Here is a 21,474-nt window from a genome sequence, read left to right as displayed (position 1 = left end):
TTACAAAAATTAAAGCTGATTTTCCAGCACCGACACTAGTCTCACTGGTTTCCTTCATCGCCAGCAGAGCTCAAACTGAGTTTGAAAACTGATTTGGAAATAAAGTAAATTTTACATTGATTAATATTTGGTTGCTCAAATTAAATTAAACTAAGTTTATATATATATATATATATATATATATATATATATATATATATATATATATATATATATATACTGAAAAGTAAAAAAAAATATTAACTCAAAATACTCTAGGCAATTAATGGCAGCTTGAAATAAGAAAATGTTCTGTTTCTTTGCGACTTTATTATACTTCATCCAAAGCTGGATCCCTTAGATATCAGCTACGCGATGTGGCGATCTAAAACAAAGAAAAAACAAAAACATTTTAATCTTTGTTGAAATTAACTTGTTTTAATTACCCGGGCTGACGTCCATAGAAGAAAATTGCTTATCATACAGTTTCATATATGAAGTCTATGGACAAAACGCTTATCATACAAAATTCGTACAAAAATTCAAAACTTGTTAATGAACATTTTTGGTCTATTTGCCTCTTTTGAAGCTTTCTGGTCATTGAAAAAATAATTAACATTACGAGGAGGACAAACTGTGCACTGGATAGGCGCACAATTTTGTGTCTGTATGTTCCTGGATTCCGGCGACAATTCTGTAAACATGTTAAAATTTTGTCGGAACAATCAAAGTAAATGAAGGAACAAAAGAAGAACAATGGGAGCGTCTTTGTTGCGGAATCCTTTTACAATGCACAAAATGCACAGTTTGGCCTCGTAATGAAAAATTTTCAAAAAAAGTGCTTGTCATACAATTCTCATATATGAAAATTATCAGACACTCATTTTGTCATAGAAAAAATAAAATTTTCAAAAATCTCTAAAAACGTGTCTGGGTAACTTGAAAATATTTATATCTAAGAAAGAAGGCATTTTGACAATCGAAAAAATAACTTTAATTTCGGTCGGAAAAAATGTTTATCATAAAGTTCTCTTAATGAAAAATTGTATGATATGCATTGTTTATAAACAAAAACACGAGTTTGAGGTAAAAACTGTTTTATTATTTTTTTTTCGGTTGCAAACTTGCTTTTGTACGTAGTCCAGGATGAGTTTTTCACCCAAATAATCCAAAACTTGCAATTTTTTTTTATAATTTTGATTATGATTTTTTTGTTTCATTTGTTAAGATAAAAGTAAATTTGCTAAAAACAGGCCTTTTTTCTCAACCACCAAATTTTTCAAAGCAAAAATTATCTAGCCATATACAAAAAGTTTTATTTTTGGTATATAAATCTATGTGATGTTGTTAAAATTAACTTAAATGGCCAAAATCACCAAATGCAGTTCATCTGCGTGGTAATGCCATTCACACTCTGGGTTTTCTTAAGACAAAAAATCCGTGGTTAGTCTTTCGGATGAAACACAAAATTTAAAAACAAAAATTTTTTGAATTTTTTTTTGGAAAAAATGCTTATCATACAATTTCATAGTATGGAAAAAATGCTTATCATGCTATTTTCTTACACTTTTGGGGATAAGAAGACTGATGAAAAAACTCAAATTATATTTGCAGAGTATGGAAAAAAGCTTATTATAAAATTTTAAAGTATTTAAAATTGCTTATGCTATTTTCATGCACTTAATTTTACTCAATGAAATTGTATGAAAGAGTATGATAAGCATTTTTTTCATTTATGAAAATTGTATGATACGCATTTTTTTATCAACCCGGGTAATTGTTGAGGTACAAAGTTTTGATTTTTGCTTGTCACGATGGTACTCAAGCATTTATGCAGTAACGGATTTAGGGGGCAGGGAGTTGCGGATTCGACCTCGTTGCCACCCAAAAGGTCCCTTTTGCGACTATTTTGCGACCTATTATTTTTGGCTGACCGACCTGATGTACTTTCTAAAGGTGCCTTGGGCAAAAAATTGTTCTTATTTTGAGGATCAAGGGCTGAAGTGATTTGGGACAGCTTTTCATAGTGGCTAAGAAGAGCTCGGAAAATCATTTTGGTTGACCTAAAAAACTTATGAGGTCGACAAAACTTATGAGAAGAAAAGCTAAGAGTCTTGCTAAGAAACATATATTGACTTTTTAGTATCTCGGCAAACTATTACCGCCACAAAAACAGGAAAAAGAGCGTCGTTCGCCCGGGAGGTCGGGGGTCATAATAATTTTCTTCACTTTCTTAGGCCAAGCAAATCAAGTTGTAAAGAGCCTTTCGAGGAGTTTAACAAAATAGTTGCATTCTGAAGTCGCGTTTCAAAAATAAACGTTTTAGGTTTGCAGTTTGTTAGCGTTATGAAATTGGGCGACATATCTTACTTACCAACTACAAAACTTTCCTCCTAAAAAGCGTATTGGGTGTCTTTTAGCTTATTCGAGTCCATGATGATTTTGTTATTACGTGCATGGCCGTCAGTCAAACTCTTTGCTTCTTCCAAAACCATTTCTAAAGTATGCATTTTAAAAATATTTTTTTTGTTCCAAATCTCGATAAAAGTATGGGAATATATTCTTTAAAGATATCTAATAAGTTGATATTTAATTAACTGCTAAACTGAATAGAATAAGTTTGTAAAAATTAGTCAATGATGAAAAAATTACATGAACCCTCAAATTATATGAAAAAACTCAAATTTGCTTAGAGCACCCCCTAAAAAGGAAACTTGAATCTTAAACCAAATTGGCCGGCTGCTGAACGACTAGCACACATTTTTCGAATTTTAAAAAAAAAACTAGTAGCATAATGTGCTATTCCGTTTTCAGCTATTAAAATCAAGCTCTAAGTGAGCTCATTTATGGTGAAAACTGTTAAAAACGTTTTGAGGCTGGATGTACTGAAATTTACTGGGAAAACAGGACGAAGTTCAGTCTTGAAAGAAAAAAACTGTTCAGACTAGCTTTTCTCAACACAGTTATTTACAGAATGTCTCTTTATCTTGAGATTTAAATCAAGTTACGGACCATATTATGATATCACACTCAGAGTGTTTTACGATTAAGCTCGTTAAAAGTACTCTCAGTAGAATAAACTAGCGTTTAAGAAAAATGATTTTTCAGTTATACAGATGTCCATTTTTCATTAACAATAGCTGGAAAATAAAAACTGATAAGCAAAGCAGTGTCTCAAAAAGACAGTCTGAATTAATTTGAACGCAATTTGAAAATGGTATAACACACCAACAGAGGTAAAAGTTTCCTAAGCTTTGGGCTAAATCAACCTCATCAATTTTCAGTTCTGTAAAAATAGTCTATAAAAGATGGGTAAAATAAGTCAAGGTGAAAAACACTGGAGCAAACCTCGTTGATCATATTTTATATATTAACCATTTAAGCAATTTTTACTACTTGCCAGAAGTATATATTGGTTGGAAAACTAAGTTGCTGTCGAAAAAGCGAAGATCAGATAGCTCACCAGAGTTTTTGTTCTCTACTTTTGAGTATTTAGAACGAAATCCAATATCCTGGTAGCAGAAACCCTTGTCAGTGCACGTAGTTCCTCCGCGGCATTCCCAAGGCTCACTGCATGAAATGCCCTCACAAAGAGAGTCTTCACAATTCATGAAAAACGGACACTCCTGAGCTGAACTGCATGCTATCTTCTCACACCTTCCCCCAACGCATTCGGCCAAGTTTTTCTCGCAATCACCTCTGAAAGAACACTGTTGCTTCTTCACACAAGTTCCCATTATGCACATTATGTCGTCGCCTGGACATTGTTTCTCTGTTATACATTTTTTGCCCGCTGCATCGGGACTGGTTGTTTCCTTCGAGGGTACAGAAGCAGTTGATGTCGCAGCAGTGGTTGTCGCAGCAGTGGTTGACGCAGCAGTTGTTGTCGCAGCAGTTGTTGACGCAGCAGTTGTTGTCGCAGCAGTGGTTGACGCAGCAGTTGTTGTCGCAGCAGTTGTTGTCGCAGCAGTGGTTGTCGCAGCAGTGGTTGACTCAGCAGTTGTTGTCGCAGCAGTGGTTGACGCAGCAGTGGTTGACGCAGCAGTTGTTGTCGCAACAGTGGTTGGCGCAGCAGTTGTTGCCGCAGCAGTGGTTGACACAGCAGTTGCTGTCGCAGCAGTGGTTGACGCAGCAGTAGTTGACGCAGCAGTGGTTGACACAGCAGTTCTTGTCTCAGTGGTTGTTGGTTCAACGGTTGTTGGCTCAGCGGTTGTTGACTTAGTTGTTGTTGTCTCAGCTATTGTTGGCTCAGTGGTCGTTGGCTCAGCTGTTGTGGGCTCAGCGGTTGTTGGTTCAGCTGTGGTTGGCTCAACTGTTGTTGATGCAACCGTTGTTGGCTCAGCGGTAGTTGGCACCTCAGTGGTTGGCGCAGCTGTGATTGGCTCAGCGGTTGTTGGCTCAGCGGTTGTTGGCACAGCTGTTGTGGGCTCAGCTGTTGTAGACTCGGCTGTTGTTGGCTCAACTGTTGTTGGCTCAGCTGTTGTTGACTCAGCTGTTGTTGGCTTAGGTGTTGTTGGCTCAGCTGTTGTTGGCTCAGCTGTTGTTGGCTCAGCGGTTGTAGACTCGGCTGTTGTAGACTCGGCTGTTGTAGACTGGGATGTTGTTGGCTCAGCTGTTGTAGACTCAGCTGTTGTTGGCTCAGCTGCTGTTGGCTCAGATGTTGTTGACTCAGCTGTTGTTGGCTCCGGTGTTGTTGGCTCAGCGGTTGTTGGCTCAGCTGTTGTTGGCTCAACTGTTGTGGGCTCAGCTGTTGTAGTCTTAGCTGTTGTTGGCTCAGCTGTTGTAGACTCGGCTGTTGTTGGCTCAGCTGTTGTTGGCTCAGCTGTTGTAGACTCGGCTGTTGTTGGCTCAGCTGTTGTTGGCTCAGCTGTTGTTGGCTCAGCTGTTGTAGTATTAGCTGTTGTTGGCTCAGCTGTTGTAGACTCGGCTGTTGTTGGCTCAGCTGTTGTTGGCTCAGCTGTTGTTGGCTCAGCTGTTGTTGGCTCGGCTGTTGTGGGCTCAGCTGTTGTAGTCTTAGCTGTTGTTGGCTCAGCTGTTGTAGACTCGGCTGTTGTTAGCTCAGCTGTTGTTGGCTCAGCTGTTGTTGGCTTAGCTGTTGTTGACTCAGCTGTTGTTGGTTGAACTGTTGTGGGCTCAGCTGTTGTAGTCTTAGCTGTTGTTGGCTCAGCTGTTGTAGACTCGGTTGTTGTTGGCTCAGCTGTTGTTGGCTCTGCTGTTGTTGGCTCAGCTGTTGTTGGCTCGGCTGTTGTTGGTTCAGCTGTTGTTGGCTCAGCGGTTGTTGGAACAACAGTTGTCGTTGGATTATCTGTTGTAGGCTCGGTGGTTGTCTCATTTGTTGATGTCGCTGTTGTCACTTCTTTGCTATCCTCGTTTTTCGATCCAGATTCGTTTTCATTCTCAGATGTTTCCCAATTATCGTTCGTCGGTTTTTTACAGTGGCTGTTGTCACACAAGTAGGACCTGGGACATTGAAAGTCAAACACGCAAAACACTCCGCCTTCTCTTGGGTTGTAGAACTGACAGGTTGCTATCAGAACAGACGACGCTAGAACAACTGCGTGGAGGCAAACCTAAATTAAAAATTTTCAATCTTTAACTTTGTCTGACATTAAGTTTATACGGATCCGGATCCGGGAAAAATTAAATAAACAAGTATTCTAAGATACCCTCAGTTAGAAAAAAAAACGTTTCGCATAGCGTTGTTTTTGCTTAAACTATAAAAACTGTCAAGAAAACTTTATTTCAAACATGATAATTAAATAAATTAATTTAATCATGTTCAGCCTTTTTTAATGTTCTAAAAACAAAAAAACAGCTCTCAAAACAACCCAAACGTTTTTGTGTTTGAAATCTTGGTCTTTTTCCTATTTTTCCTTTTAAAACTTTTTTTACTAACAAAAAATAATCTGCAGGCAATAGTTAGTTAGCTCATCATGCCAAATTTCTTTTACCTTTAAGTAATTTTTCAAAGTTGAATTTTAAACGCTGGGGGGTGGGTTTCAAAGAGCTAAATATTCGTTGCAAACAAATTCTCAGTTGTGTTACACGAGATTTAATTGTAAAACATTTATAGGTACTCGTTTGCTGCGTTTCCGTTTAATTTTTACGCAAATAAATTTCGTTCGTCTTCCTGGGCTGCTTATGTGATTTTAAAAAAGAAACACAGAGCAACTTTATAATAAAACCTAGCTCCATCAGGAATTTACATGAGATCAACCTATAAAATAATTCAGAATTGGATACGCAAATATTTCAGTTGATTATTGAAATGCGAGACTTTTTTGGTGCGTTTTGCTTATGTTATTTTTCTCTGAAACTATAGGACGAGCAAAATTCACGGCTTTTCTGGGTAAAACACCCCAACCTAAAAACAAAAGTTTACAAACCCAACGCAGTAAATTTTCTTTTCAGTGCTGTACAAAACGCCCGAAATTGCAAAATTTTTTGTTGGCTTTTAGAAACAAAACAGTAAGCTTTTAAAAGTCATTTTAAAAATTTTTTGTTTGTCTCCAAGCAGTTGCTTGTAAGTTGTCCAAAGCTGCATTTAAAGAAAATTTTCATGAAATTACAGATTGTTTGTGAAAATTTAAACCTAGGCCGAGTTTCTCGACTTTTGTTTCGAGCCGGTGCATTTTTTTGCGACCAAAAGTCCGCTGTCGATTAGCAAAATTAGCTAGCACAAAACTGATTTTGATCAAGAAAATTATAAAATATGTCAAGCACAGTCGAAAAAAGTTTAAAAAGTAAGAAAATAAATCAAGCATAGTATAAAAATTAGGTGGAGAACACCTTAATTATTTAATTTTGTTCAAATCTTTTATGGAAGATTTTGTCCATTTCAACTAGAAACGTGCAAAAAACGTGCTCAAACAAGATTTAGTACTATTTTTTGAGGAAGTTGGCGTTGTAAAAACGAAATTTGATTTGAAAAAAGCACAATTTTGTATTTACTTTTTTAGTGAGTTAGATCACTTGTTTTCAGTTCAAACATCATCTGTGAAATTCATTTAAAATCTTTTATTAAATATAGATTCTTTCAAGTAAGTAATTCATGATAAATTTTAGACGAAAATCAAGAAAACCAATACATAGGTCGAGCAAATTAAACTCAGAGGTTGAGCAAATCATAATTTAAAAAAAATAAACAGATCCCCAAAATTTATTCAGCGTGGTCAAAATTGCATGAAAAAAGTCAAAAAAGGTTGTTAAACAAAAAGGTCAACAACCATTTTGTGGTCAACACCTATCCGACATCGGTCAAAAGGTTCAAGCATATCAAACTCGAGTCGAACACAGTCGAGCGAGTTTTATTTCTCGGTTGTGAAGTAAAACTCGCAACATACCAAACTTCGACCGAGACTGTCGAGTTTACCGAAGAATGATCAAGACAGTTAAAACAACAAACTTTGGCCAAAAAGTTCTTATCATAAGTCGAGCACCTCGGCCAGTTAAATGTCTCAAGCAGATCGCAAAACATTTCAGCTTTGCTCAGTTTTTCACTTTTGTCAGTCGTCAAAAAAGGCTGTTTCGGCTAGATCATTATAATCGGGCAGTGAAAGTGAAAACATTTTATAAGTTCTGAGAAAAAACCAAAGGTTATACAAATTACCGGATATAAACAATTATTTAACAGAAGCTCAATTTGTGTTTAGGTGCTCGAACAAGAGCTGGTATGTTTTGATCGTATCGACCAAAAATTAACATATTTCAATTTTTCCACCAAATTTTGGTGTTAGATTTTCATACTTTACAGCGCAACATCACGCATTTAGCCGTAATAACACATAAAACAAACATATGACTCGGTTTTTTGAAAGGGGGAACTGGAAAAGAGCCCAATTCAATTGTGATTTGACTATTTCAAATAAAATGAGATGCCTAATGATTTTCTCAACTCTCTAGATTACAAAAATTTGAACTTAATTTTGAGCTTAGTTTGTTATCAAGTAATTTGACGATACGGCAAGTTTATAAGCCCATTATAGTCTGGTTACAGAAAAACTTCCCGAGCTCAATTGATTCGTCACTGACTTCTTAAGTCAGAACAGCGAAGTCCTTTCAACCAGGAGGAAGCGCTGAGTGAATGGTTCCTTAAAGACTTTAAAGTAATTTTACATTTAAAAAAATTTGTGGTCAATTTGAAAAAAAAAATTGAAAAGTAAACTTCTTTAAATCACGCAATACACAATCGAAAAGTTAAATCTAGCATCTAAAAACATACAACAAATCACATAGCAACTCCTGGACACTTTTGAAAGTATTTTGTGTTGGCATTTTTTGCCTCTAATGCGCAATACGTTGAGAAAACTGCAGAAAGTAAAAATTAAAACAAATATACCGGGTTATTTTGCAATTTGTACCTGTTTTGCACCTTTGCAAGAAATCAATCTGCCAAAACTTCATTTTAGTTTAGATTCTGGGTTAAGTATGATTTTCAATTAGTTGTTCCTTTGTTTGATCCAGTTATTGGTTTCTAGTTTTCTGTTGTTTTGTGACGGTTTGTCATTGCCTCAAAAAAGGTTTATACTTTACTCTGGGACCATAAGTAGGCCTCCTTCTCTTACCAGTCCTGTATATGATTAGCAATATTGATGTGTTAGCTAGATGCACAAAAAATACATTCTGAACATTTTTGCAATATGCATCTGTTTAAAGTTTGCAAGCAAACATTTTGTCAAAAATTCCATATCTTAATTTTCAGATTGACTGTATGTTTCAATCCAAATCGATATCAGGTTTCGGCACAGTTCGACTTTATTTTTCGAGTCAGCTGTACCACACAGTTGTGCGAGACTATGGATTTTTGGTCACGCAATGACATCTGGTTTGACCACTTCAGTCAAAACATATACTCAAAACCTCGCCCTGAGTATGTTTTGACTGTGCTCGACCTACTTGTAGACTATATGCTCGACCTATTTGTAGGCTGTGCTCGAACTTGGGTTCGACTCTGCTTGACCTGTGTTTCGACTACGCTCCACTTACATTTCGATTTTCTCGACCTAATCAGGTATATTTAGACTGTGCTCGACTTATATTTTGACTGTGCTTTGCCTATGGTTCGACTGTACCCGACCTGACCTATAATTCGACTACGCTTGATTAAGTTTTCGCCGTGCGCGAATGTTTCGACTGTGTGCGACCTATGATTTGACTTTCTCGAGCGAAACCGGGTGTTTCGACAGTGCCCGACTTTTGTTTTGGCTCTGCTCGACCGAAATTGGGTATATTGGGTATATTGGGATAATTGGGTTTTCGCCGTGCGCGAATGTTTCGACTGTGTGCGACCTATGATATGACTTTCTCGAGCGAAACCGGGTGTTTCGACAGTGCCCGACTTTTGTTTTGGCTCTGCTCGACCGAAATTGGGTATATTTTGACTTTGTGCTGGACTGACAATTGTTTATCGACCGAGTAATTTCAGTCAAAAAACTGCACTAGCTTGATTTTCAAAGTCGAAAAATAAGTCGAGCTCCTCGATCCGGGCTGATGAAATTTAGAGTTTTTGAACATTAAAATCTCAATTCAAGTGACAGTTGTCAACAGTCAATAGTTGCTTTAAAGTTCTAACGATCTTTTTTGGTGGTCAAAATTGATTTTCTGAGCTCGATCAAATCGGTAGGAAGACTCTGTTTGCGCCACAGGCGAGTTTTTGAAACAACAGGCCAAAAAAGGCGTTTTGAGAATTTGCTAGACAGTTTTGACCGAAAAAATGTTTTGGCAACGAAATATTTCAGTATATTTTGGCACCGAAGCTTATAGTCGATAAGTCAAAAATGGATGTCTTTAATAGAACCAGCGGAGTTGAAATCACCTTTGGGTCGTCAGGGTTGAAATCACTGAAGGAAGGCATCGGAATTTTTATTAATTTATCAAAAAACGTGGTTGCTTCTAACGATAGATTACAGAATTGATCTTGACTCTTACAAAAAGTAGCACTTTTGATGATTAGCCGTAAAGAACCATCAGGGTCGTTTAACAGTGAAAGGTTGTGCTTACCATGGGTACTCGTTTTATCTATACTCTAAATGAAGATGAAAATTCAAGTAAAATGTTCTCTTTGACGCAAGAAGGAAATTACTGGCATAAGTTTTACAAAATAACAAAAAAATAATAAAATCTGAGCTGCAAATTTTAATGAACAAATTATAGCAAAATATTTTGATCTGAATTGGAGTATCAAAGCGGGTAAAGTAAAGCGGGATAAAAATTTGAAAAGCGGGGTAATCTTTCGCAGTAAATCACGAACTTAATTTGGCGATTTTGCTTCCCTCCATATCATTTGCAATCGTGGTGATATTTGTGGTAAAACAAGGATAGTTATGAAGACTTAATATGTTTGGAACAAAAACCTTTAACCATCATGGGCTCTTTTTCCTTTTCCCCCCACCTGCAAATTTTTACATGCAAACTTGTGGATCACTTTGTCCGATTGTTATGAAAATTCACATACAGAATAATAAGGCCACGACAAACATATGTGGTCTTCATACTCAACCTCGTAAAACAACTCGTTACACTATTATATTGAAGCTCGTGTGAGGTGGGGGGGGGGGAGGAAAAAGAGCCCCATCATGTTAATTAGGTCATGACAAACATATTTGGTCTTTATATATAACCTTAAAAAACTCCTCGCTCAACCATAAAAGTACTGTTTCTATGAAGGGGGGGGGGGCACTGTCTCAGAGATGTAGTGCACCTGAGGGGAGTGAGGGGGGGGGACTCGCCTACAGAGCAGAAAGTGTTGCCGATATAGGGTCTTTAATGTGACTTAGGAGGACTCGGAATACCAGTTTGTCGATCTAAAAAATCGACAAAATATGGAATCTTTTTTTTGAAAATTCCCTACCCCCTCGAGAAAATCTTAGATGCACTATTAGATCCACACAATCTTAGAGTAGAGAGAGCCATAGAAGATTGTTTTTTACGAAGGATAAATGCGTGATGTTTAGAAGAAATATAATCATTATAATTTGTTTTTAAACAAGTTCATAACGCACACAAATTTAGAACTAAGGGATTCTTCTAGAAAAAACACGCGATAAGACTGAATCTAGCCTATTTTCAAGCGTCCAAGAGCGATAAACAAAACCATTTGCTTGGGTTCTCTTGAAGTAAAAAGCAATTTAGTAGAAGAGCCCAACGTGCTCAAAGAATATAAAAAATGGGAAATGCGGAAAAACATAGAAAGAGGCCCTTTCAGACTCACTATAATTTAGCTATTAAAGTTTCTTCTTATCAGGTGACCTTCATTATTATAGTAACCTAAAATTTGGTGGTTGAAACGGTTTATTTCTTGGTTGTTGAAAATTTTACCAAAACTAAAATTTATAAAAACATTAAATGATTCTCTGGAGCTCTCAATATTTTGGATGTAATTTCTCTTTACAATGGAGCAGCTCTCCAAATATATTTTGTAAAAAGTTAGATTAGTTTTCACTCCATTTTACTATTGACAAGTATATGATTCGAGCAGACTAATTTGTGAAGGTTGCTGCGCTTTTCTTTAAAGTTGTCGTTTAAAATGAAGTGGGCCTATTAATGACTTCTTGGGACATCAAACTTTGTTGCTTCCACTTTTAATTTTTTCTCGAGCAGTACAAAAAGTGTTTTGCGCAGGTTAACTTTGGTTTTAGTAAATTTAAGATAGTACGCCATGCCCATCTGCCTCGCATTTGGCCAGCAAAATACCATGATTGATAGTATCAAAATCTTTTCCAAGATCTATGAACGTGCAATCGGTTAAAATTGAAGGATTTTGGAGGAGCTTGTTCGTTGTCCTGCTTACTATTTGAGCATGTCAAAACTGTGATCATCTTGTTCCAAATCAGGGGCGAATGAGAGTTGAAATGAGACTACAAAAATACGACGTGAAATGTAAAGATAATTTCTATTCAGAATAGTTCCTTGGTTTTTCTCAGTCGTTTGCAATTTTTTAAGCTTGAATTTCTCGAACAGAATTCATTTTAAAGTCATTTGTAATTTTATGATTCTTCTGAGGACGTTTCAGTATCCACAGGTGAACTTTTAATCTACAAGTTGCTGTATGAACAATTCTACTTTTTAGTACTCTAAGATGAGTGAAAGAAGACAGCTCTTATGTAGTCAAAGGGCTGATTTTTTCAACTGTCTTTTAAGATTTATGGAGTATTGTTTGCTCTAACAACCCATAACACCCCATAAATTTTTGATAACAAAAATTGTGATCACATGCGACTTTATTTTGTACAATTGAGCTCCAGATAACAAAACTATCAGATTGTATAAAAAACTTAAGCGCTAAGTTTGATCAGACTGAACAAATAAAAAAAAGTTCCCCTGACAAAAATTTATACTCAGTTTTTTCAAAAATGGGAACAATAAGAGTTTTTCTCCATCTAACAAACTGCACAGCAAAGTTAGCAGCCACTTATGTCGAAAGATGTAGTTTCCAACGTTGTCTGTAAATCCTCGTTTGTTGCAAGTAAAGCACAGAAGAAATGAAATTATCGTTCATTCATTCATTCATTCATTCATTCATTCATGGGTTTATTTTGACACCCTTTCTAGAATCAAAGGTGTTCTGTTCTTAGTAGAAATATTGTCGAAACAGGTGGGTTTTCAACTTTTTCCTGAATAGCAATTCATCCGATTCTGATTTAAGCACCTGCGTCAGACTGTTCCATAACTTCGGTCCTGCAAACGTGAAACATCTCTTTCCATATTTTGAATGCGCCATGGATAAACGTATGGTGGCATTCCTTCTGTTGATCGAAAATCGTTGTCTTATCGATATTGCTATGTCATCAAAGTATTGGGCCATTCTGTCATCATGAATTACTTTGTGGAGAAGAACTAGAGTCTTTAACTTGATACTCTGACAAACCTGCAGCCAATGCAGTTCATGTAGAAGGATCGTTGCCGACGTCTGCCGATGTGCCTGAAACACAAATCTGGCAGCGGCATCTTGTATTCGTTGTAATTTTTTAATCGTTTTGTCCGGTAAACCCAAAAACAGCGAATTACAGTGATCCAGTCGCGATAAAATAAGATTTTTCACAAGAATAACACGGTTATTAAAATCCAAATAGTAGCCAACGCTGTATAAGTTTCGCAGGACGAAGTAACATGTCTGCGTTACTTTGTTTATATGGGGAACCGCATTCCAGTTTTTATCAATAAGTACACCTAATGATTTCAATTCATTCAACACCCTAACTTCATATGAGCCAACAAAAAACGATTTGAGGTCCAGTTTATGGTTTGGTTTTGCGAGTGAAATAATTTCAGTTTTGTCGGGGTTTACCGCAAAACCAAATTTTTTGTAACAATCAAGCACGTTAATTATAATAGAGTGAACTTTCTCCTTGACACTGATAAAATCGTCGTTTTCTTTGAAGTTTGCAGCAACATAGAATAAGGTATCATCTGCATAAGATTGATAAGATACGTTAAGTTTAAGAAACACATCACGAAGAGGTAAAACATAGATGCAAAATAAAAGGGGTCCCAAGATCGACCCTTGGGGAACACCGTGTTCAATATTAACTTCGTCAGAGTAATGTGAATCAATGAAAACTTTTTGGCGACGGTTACTAAGATACAATCTAAACCATTTCAATATGTTATCAGAACGACCAATATAATTTTTCAGGATTCCAATCAAATAATCATGTCTAAGGGTATCAAACGCACTAGATAAAACAAGGCCAATCAATGTCAGGTAATTATTCATATCCAAAATTTTACATATATCATTAGATGTTTTCAACAATGCCGTTTCTGTCGAAGCTCCAAATCTGTATGCAGATTGATTATTATCCAGGAGACCCGAAACCATAACATGCTCAACAAGCTGACTGTCTATAAGTTTTTCAAATAACTTCGAAAGAAACACAAGATTTGAAATTGGTCTGTACGATGAAAGCTGTTTCGGATCGAGATTTTCTTTCTTCAGAGTTGGAATTATCACTGCTTCTTTAAGTTCATCGGGGAAGTTACCGATTTCAATGTAAAGGTTTAAAATTTACAGGATATGCGGTCCCCAGTAGCTCCATAACTTTTTAAAAATAACTGTTCGAATTAAATCATGAAGATCAGTTGCATTTGACATTGATAGCACAGCCTGATGCAAATCATCAAGTTTAATATAGCTGAAACTTTCCATTAAAACTACAGGTGTAGCCCTATGCGAATTTTCTAACATATCCATACTGAGAGTTTCAGTACACTGCTTCGGTTTTATTTCCTATAAGTTTATCAAGGGCTCTAAATTTCTTAGAATCGGTTCGAATAACCTCATTTTTCTTCCGGAAAAATTCGCGTTTCTTAGCCGCAAAGCAGTTTCTCATTTCCCTATCAAACTCTTCAAAATCATCAAAAACTATTTTCTTCTTTCTATACATTCGTTCTAACTTTCGTCGTTTACTTCTCATAAAAAAAGTTCAGAATCGAAGAAATCACACTCCCGAATGAGTTTATTGCGCTTTTTGATAGGCGCCATGAAGTCCGTGATCGTTTCCACGGTTTGATTAAAAACAGTTAGTAATTTCATCTTAGTTTGTATGAAAAGAATCTGCACCGTAAATTTAATAAAGTGATTGTCTGACTTATCAAAAGGATAAACTGAAACGTCCTGTGGCTTGTTATTCTCGAATGATATAACCAAGTCGAGAATGTTGCCTTTATTGTGCGTTGGTTCATGTACAGATTGCTACAAACCATATTCTTTCAATAAGTCTTCAAGTAGGAAAAATTTATTGTCCCTTTTATTAAAGTGAACGTTAAAATCACCGAAGCAAAGAAAAAAAATGGCAGTTCGGTAGCAATTCAGAAAAAAAATTACATAATTCAGTGATAAAATTGTTGAAGTTCGCCGAAGGAGGCCGATAGACTAGCCTTAAGAGTCCATTAGAACCTAAGTTATTAAAAGTGAATAAGGCTGCTTCTAAATAATCGAAGCAAATATGGCGAACTAAAGATATACAAAAAGACTGGTGGGCGATTAAAACCAGTCCGCCACCACTTCTATTTTCACGCGGACAATTAAAATACATGAAGCCGGTTGGGCAGATTTGCCTAATGAGATAACTTTCATTTGATGTATTCCAGGTTTCAACGATGCCAAATATATGTAGATTATTAGAAAAAATGATATGAGAATGAGCTGTAACTTTCCGTCTAATAGATCGTATGTTGAGAATTCCGATTTCCATCTTTGTTTGTCAGTCAGAGGGCTTTTTCAATGACTTCAACCAACTTTTTGCCTCTTCATTCAAGAAAAATCTGTTAACAATGGTGTTCTGTGGCCTAAAATCCGGCGAGTCAATTAATTCCGATTTTTCACCAGCAAAAATAACGTGAAAGCTCCTCAGAGTATGATCTTCTTTAGTTATTTCCCGCATGTGTAATACCTCTGCTCCACTATTTTCGCAATACTGTTTGACTTCTGTGGGACCATATTCTTTTGATACCCGGCCCAGGTAAATGTGGCGTCTAGGAGGAGGCTTACTCACGCCTTGAAAAGTGCCATTCTGGTTGGCTGCAGTAATATGAGTTTTCTTCCTCTGACCAGATTCAGTAGCGCTGAATTTTCATTTGTTCAGATTGGTATCAGCATTATTTTTGTTCAATTCTGAGTTAGCATGATTTATGCTAGTTTCATCAAATACTGAATCTCTCCGTACCTTTGCAGGTTGATATGATGTTGTCCCAGAGTTCCGCCTTGCCGAAAAAATACTAGCTGCAAAGCTTTTAGGCTTCAAATATCCAATTTCAATTTCCAATTTATCCAATCGTTGAGCGGAATAATTAACACCACTAAGTTTATTATCCAATGAATTCAGTAAAGAAAAAGGCCACTTAGCTTCGGTAATGTGCCACAGCTGTCGCAGGTCCAAGTTAGTTTCCCGCATGCAGCCGAAGAAATATCCACACCCAGACAGACACAATGTATCACAGCAGCACAGAGAGCACATGTTATCACATCATCTTGTGATCCAGTAGAGCATTGAATACATTTGAGTAATGTGGGTTGTTGCAAGTCTTTGTCACTCATCATTTAGCATTCAATTCTATTTAATAAGTTTATCACAACAATTAGGCTAATTATCTTTGAATGCTTCTGTGGAGTTCTATCTTGGGAGCTTTTAAACTGTTTTTATTTGAATCATCTGCAACTCTATTATGCAAAACTCATAATTTGTTTTGACTTTTATGTGAAAACTGGCTTTCAATCAAAAATTTTCCACAATAAACTCATAATATTAATCTGTTTGCAAACGATATCTAGTTACAGAATTCCTTATAAAAATTTACGAATACAAGTTGGAATTGTATGGTAGAGCACCATTATGCCAGCGAGGCTGTTTTCTGGTGTCTCATTGAGCGAAAAAAAACCGCAAACGTTCTACTGGCAAACGTTCTAAGAGCCAATAACACCCCATAATTTTTTGATAACAAAAGTTGTGATCACATGCGACTTTATTTTGTACAATTGAGCTCCAGATAACAAAACTAACAGATTGTATAAAAAACTTTAGCGCTAAGTTTGATTAGACTGAAAAATAAAAAAGTTCCCCCAGATGAATTTTTTTTCACCAGTTTTTCAAAAATCGGAACAATAAGAGTTTTTCTTCATCTAAGCAAACTGCACAGCAAAATTAGCAGCCAAATATGACGAAAAATATAGTTTCCAACGTTGCCTGTAAACATTAATTAAACGTAACCCTCTTTATTTCCTTTTTTCATCCTTTTTCTTAAAAAAATATATTTTCATCGGATAGTCTTTTCTACTCATAATTTAGAAACCAACAGAAACAAATTCTGTATAATCAGAAAAAAATCAAAACATGCCAACAAAAAAACGTTTCCTAAAATGTAATCAACCAAAAATTTATGATTAAAATTATTCAATTGAGTCAGAGAAGCTCTTTCAAAAAACTGGCCCAGGCGGGAAACATTTTAAAACAACTTAAACATTTTTCGAACGTTAGGTCTAATCGACCCTCTGCTGAGTTTATTTTTATTTATATTGTGCTTACCTCTTATTCAGTTTTCAGTTAGGACATATTTCAACGGATCATCTCGGCAATCTTCTCGAACAATTTTTCTGGTGAATTTCAAACTTTAGAAAATTTTTTTTGTGGGTTATATTTCGTTTTCATATTTCATGCATTATTCAGTAATTGAATCCATCCTGCGGTTATGAAAAGCTATTGTTTTAATAGGTCTTGCTGATCCATTTTTTCAAACTCAACAGAGTACTAAGATACGTAGTTGTTCTAATTTTATTTAGGAAATTCAAAAATATAAGCCAATTTCTTCTTCTTTTTTTGCGAATTAAATGATATATCAAACTTCGCTCAATATAATGTTTGTTTGTAAATTCTTCTTCAATTTTATTTGAGAAGTACAGATGTTGGAAAAGATTAGATTGTGTTTATATCTAATTTATGTTATTGCACAACATTAACTTCTACGTTGCCTCCTGGTTAGTAATTTGTTCTTAGAAAAAATTGCTGTACTTTAAAAATTTTCTAGTCTGTTGAAAATTTTAAAGCCAAAGCCTAACTAACAGAATAAAAGGAGTCGGTTTTTACTTGATAAACCAGGTTTTTGTTTGAGGTAATTGAAATCTGGAACGATTCATTTCAATTGATGACAAGGTTGTTGTGCAAGCTGTTGTTTTATTATGTCTAGCTCTTCGAAGTTTGATTTTTGATATCAACCATAAAGATACATTCGAAAACTGCAAAATAATTCAAATATGTTTTCAAGTATTTTTGAATCATGTGATTGCAAAGTGAATGACCTTTTATTTGTCTTTTTTTTTGTATGGGTAATATGCTTAGCTAACAATCAAACATCTTCCTTAATGAAAGCTGTCTGAGTTGGATTTTTTTAACAAAATTTCAAAATTGAGAGTAAAAAAATAAAATGTTCTTTTTGGTCGCTATAAAAGCTTTCTAAACAAAAAAATTCAAAAACATTTAGCTCTTTTGGATGCAAAAACTTTTGTTATAACATAATTCCACGAGTTTCTTTTTTACGCGCAAAACAAAACTAGTGTGAAAGTTTTCTGTGTTCTCCGCAAAATTCAATCTTAGATTTTAGATAAAACATCAAATTCTAAATATGTCGAAAAATCGACCACAGTTTTAATTATTGAAGTTTTTGAAATAAAGGTCTATTGCAATATTAAAAAATATAATTTTTTTTCAAGATAAGGAAAGGAAATCAGAGGTTTCCTCACTTGGCATATTTCAAGTTGTAGCCTAAACTATACTTTTGGCCTAAACTAAAATTTTGGCTTTTTGTGTTTCAGGGCAAGACTCAACTCAACAAAAACAAAAACAACAGAAAAATCCAATTTCTGGATAAATAACTTGCCATAGATTTTTGTTTGTGGAAACATGGCTAGTTAGTAATTTCATTATTAGAATTTATATCAGTCATACGATCATATCGAAAGAAAAAAAATCATTCTATTTTTGTACAGTTTTTTTTCTATGGAATACTATGGAGCATAATTTTTGGTAATGATAACTTTATTTCTAGTATTTTTTCTTAACCCGGGTATATATCATAAAAGTTGCGCAGCATCAGTCTATGTTATGATAACTTCTAAAACTTTAGGGAGTGTGTACAGGCAGTAATTAAATGCAGAAACGCTCTCCGGATTGTAATTGACTGATTTATGTGACTTGTTTGATGAACGTTGATCAAACTCTTATTGTGTATTATTTCAATTATTTCAAAGTTACTCGAAAAAAGCTACTATTTCCTTTTTCTTTTGATTTCAAAATCAAAGCAATTAAAGTTTTTCAAAACAATCAGTTTGGAAACCGAAAAAAGCAACATTTTCCCAGCAAAACAAATGAAATACATGCATAGCTATAAATTTCAGTTCACACAAGTTTTCAATCGAAAACCAAGTGGCGGCTGAATTTTTTTTTTCAAATGCAGAATCTTTTGTTGGGTATGTATTGCAATTTTTGCAGTGCAAATGAGTGGAAAGTGATGCATTCTTCTTGCAAAATTAAATATAAAGTAAGCAAGAATCTTGCAATAATAGTGCACATCTTTCATAAACATTGCAGGAAAAACAATTTTTTTTTGCTTTTCGAGAACAATGGTGTTGACATCCCGGTCATGAATTTATCTGAAAATACATCTGCATTTTTGTCGCCAAGCGCGTTTTTTGTTAGATTACAATAAATGGGAGATTGAATTTTTTCTTTTTGAGTTTTTATCATTTTCGTGAAAAGCCATTAGAAAAATATAGCAATACTGATAATTCGTAACAGGCTTGGAAACGTGTCAAACGTTTAAAATTTCAAGTTGACCACTCAGATAAAAATACAAGCTTCTAATTAAAAATCAGTTTTTTGATATTCATTATAAAGTTTACATGAAAAATTGATTTTTTTTTGCTGGCACGACACTCATTTGCCTGGTAAAACTAATTCAGCATACTTTCTATTGTTATTAGCGTATTTTTCTAGGCTCTTTTTCCTCCCCCGCCCCCACCTCACGCTAACATGAATTTTATGGTCTAACAAGTAGTTCTACAAGGTTAATTATGAAGACCAAACATGGTTGTCAAGGCCCAATTAGTTTGCATGTCATTTTTCATGACAATCGGAAAAAGTGAACAGTAACTTCAAATATAAAAAACTGCAGGTGGGGTTGAAAAAGAAAAAGAGCCTTTTTTGACCTGTTATACTATATGATTGATTAAAACTGTAAGTCCCTAAAAATGAATATGATCCAAGGAATGCTAATAAAAATTTGACAAAAAAATCTGGAAAGAATATTGAAGAGATTTACGTTTAACTTTCAAAGATAAGATGAAATGTTTTTTTTGTTGAGTTTTTTTTCTTCAGTCACGTTTGGAACCGTCTAAAACTGAAATTATGTCACAAGTTCAAAAAAAAATAATTTATCAAGGCTTGAAAATTGTTAAGCTGTTCAATTTGGAACAACTAGCGCGCAATGTAATTAAATTAGTTAAGTCATTTTAACGCGTAAATAGCAAATTTGTCCTTTCGTTCCAAACTCTTTTATGGTGAGTTGCTTGGATTAAAATATAATAGGCGAAAACAGCATATCTTTAAAGTGACATATCACTCGACGTAATGCGATGACTTTTTTTAGTACCTGATTTTAGGTGCACAACAAAAAAAGGAAAGAAAGAATAAAAAGTTTCTCCCCAATGTCAACTGTCGGCTCTTTTCCAGTTCCCCCTTTCAAAATAACGAGTTTTATGTTTGTTTTACGTGTTATTACGGCTAAACGCGTGATGTTACGCTGCAAAGTTTGAAGAACAAATCTGTTCACAGCTGCCGATTTGTTCACTCAGCCAAATTTCATTGCATTATGACAACGTTAAATAGACTTTTCAAAATTGAATTTGAAAGTGGGGGGGGGGGGGGGGTGAGAAACTGGAAAAGAGCCCAATTGTCGAAGCAAAAAGCCACAATTAGACATGAATCATCTAAATATTCTACTCTCTCACAGGTTGGTAACAAAAATAACAAAAGAAAGTTTCAATCAACAGTTGAATTAGAGAGCAACAGAAGATTAGAAATATATCTTCCAATTATATGATTTTTTCTAACGATATTTTCATGTTTTTCTAGTAATTTTCCTTCAAAAATTGTTGTCCAATTTTAAAGACTGTGGTCGGAACATTCTATGCTTTTTGCACATTAATCGGCAACCCTTGTTTCCTTTCCCCTATTAAAGAAAGCCAATTTTGAAGAACCGAAAGCAAGCGCCCCTGGATTTTATTTGCACTAGTAAAAAAAATAAGTTTTTGAGAAGTAGACGGCGGCGGTGGGGGGATCGGGAGGAGTTGATTATATAAATGAGCCCTAACTCTAATGACATTGATGCTCCTTGCCTTTCATTCACTCAATAAAACAATCAATTGTTACAATAGGAATACTTAAATTACAAAGCGAAATTTTAACCTGTCATAAGTACTTTCAAAAAAATACTCATAACCATATTTAATTACATAAACTTGAGTCAAAAGTATGCACAAAAACAGCAGATAAAAATACACAAAAACATGGTTTTTAATTGTTATGCATGAAATTCAAATGAAGTTTATAAAAATATGAATTAACAGAAACCGTAACAACTTGTTGAACAAAAGATTAAATTATAATAGCGCCCAAAAACTTCGATGACGAAAATGTGGATTGTAATGATTCCTTTTTCTAACCCTTACTGTTTTCCATTAGAAAAAACTTCGGTGCTCAAATCATCGGCTCTTTTCCAGTCCCCCTTTCAAAATACCAAGTTTTCTGTTTGTCTTACGTGTTATTACGGCTAAATGCGTGATGCTATGCTGTAAAGTTTGAAGAACAAATCTGTTCACAGTTGTCGATTAGTTCACCACGCCAAATTTCATTGCATTATGACAACGTTAAATAAAAATTTCAAAATTGAATTTGAAAGGAGGAACTGGAAAAGAGCCCTGAAATCTTTAAAAATACCTTCAATAAA

At 35.1% G+C, this 21,474-nt stretch overlaps 1 protein-coding gene across 1 annotated transcript; it reads right to left on the bottom strand.

Moving 5' to 3' along the window:
• Positions 1-257: 257 nt before the first annotated feature.
• Positions 258-12,924, bottom strand: LOC134851425 (mucin-2-like). The gene is made up of 4 exons (XM_063867501.1): positions 12,835-12,924; positions 3,443-5,549; positions 2,354-2,476; positions 258-364 (listed from the first exon to the last, which is right to left on the bottom strand). The coding sequence occupies exons 1-3, from the start codon at positions 12,922-12,924 to the stop codon at positions 2,373-2,375; spliced, it is 2,301 nt and encodes a 766-aa protein (XP_063723571.1). The 3' UTR covers positions 258-364; positions 2,354-2,372.
• Between the last annotated feature and the right edge of the window lie 8,550 nt (positions 12,925-21,474).

This window comes from Symsagittifera roscoffensis, chromosome 7 (genome assembly GCF_963678635.1).
Source record: "Symsagittifera roscoffensis chromosome 7, txSymRosc1.1, whole genome shotgun sequence".
Lineage (NCBI taxonomy): Eukaryota > Metazoa > Xenacoelomorpha > Acoela > Convolutidae > Symsagittifera > Symsagittifera roscoffensis.
This window is presented reverse-complemented; position numbering and strand designations above follow the sequence as displayed.

Excerpts from the sequence above, each read along its gene's own strand:
- LOC134851425 (XM_063867501.1), bottom strand. The coding sequence starts at position 12,924 with ATGCCGCTGCCAGATTTGTGTTTCAGGCACATCGGCAGACGTCGGCAA. Across the intron at positions 5,550-12,834 it reads TTGGCTGCAGGTTTGTCAGA|GTTTGCCTCCACGCAGTTGT; the intron begins GTATCAAGTTAA and ends TTTTTAATTTAG. Across the intron at positions 2,477-3,442 it reads AGTAGAGAACAAAAACTCTG|AAATGGTTTTGGAAGAAGCA; the intron begins GTGAGCTATCTG and ends TGCATACTTTAG.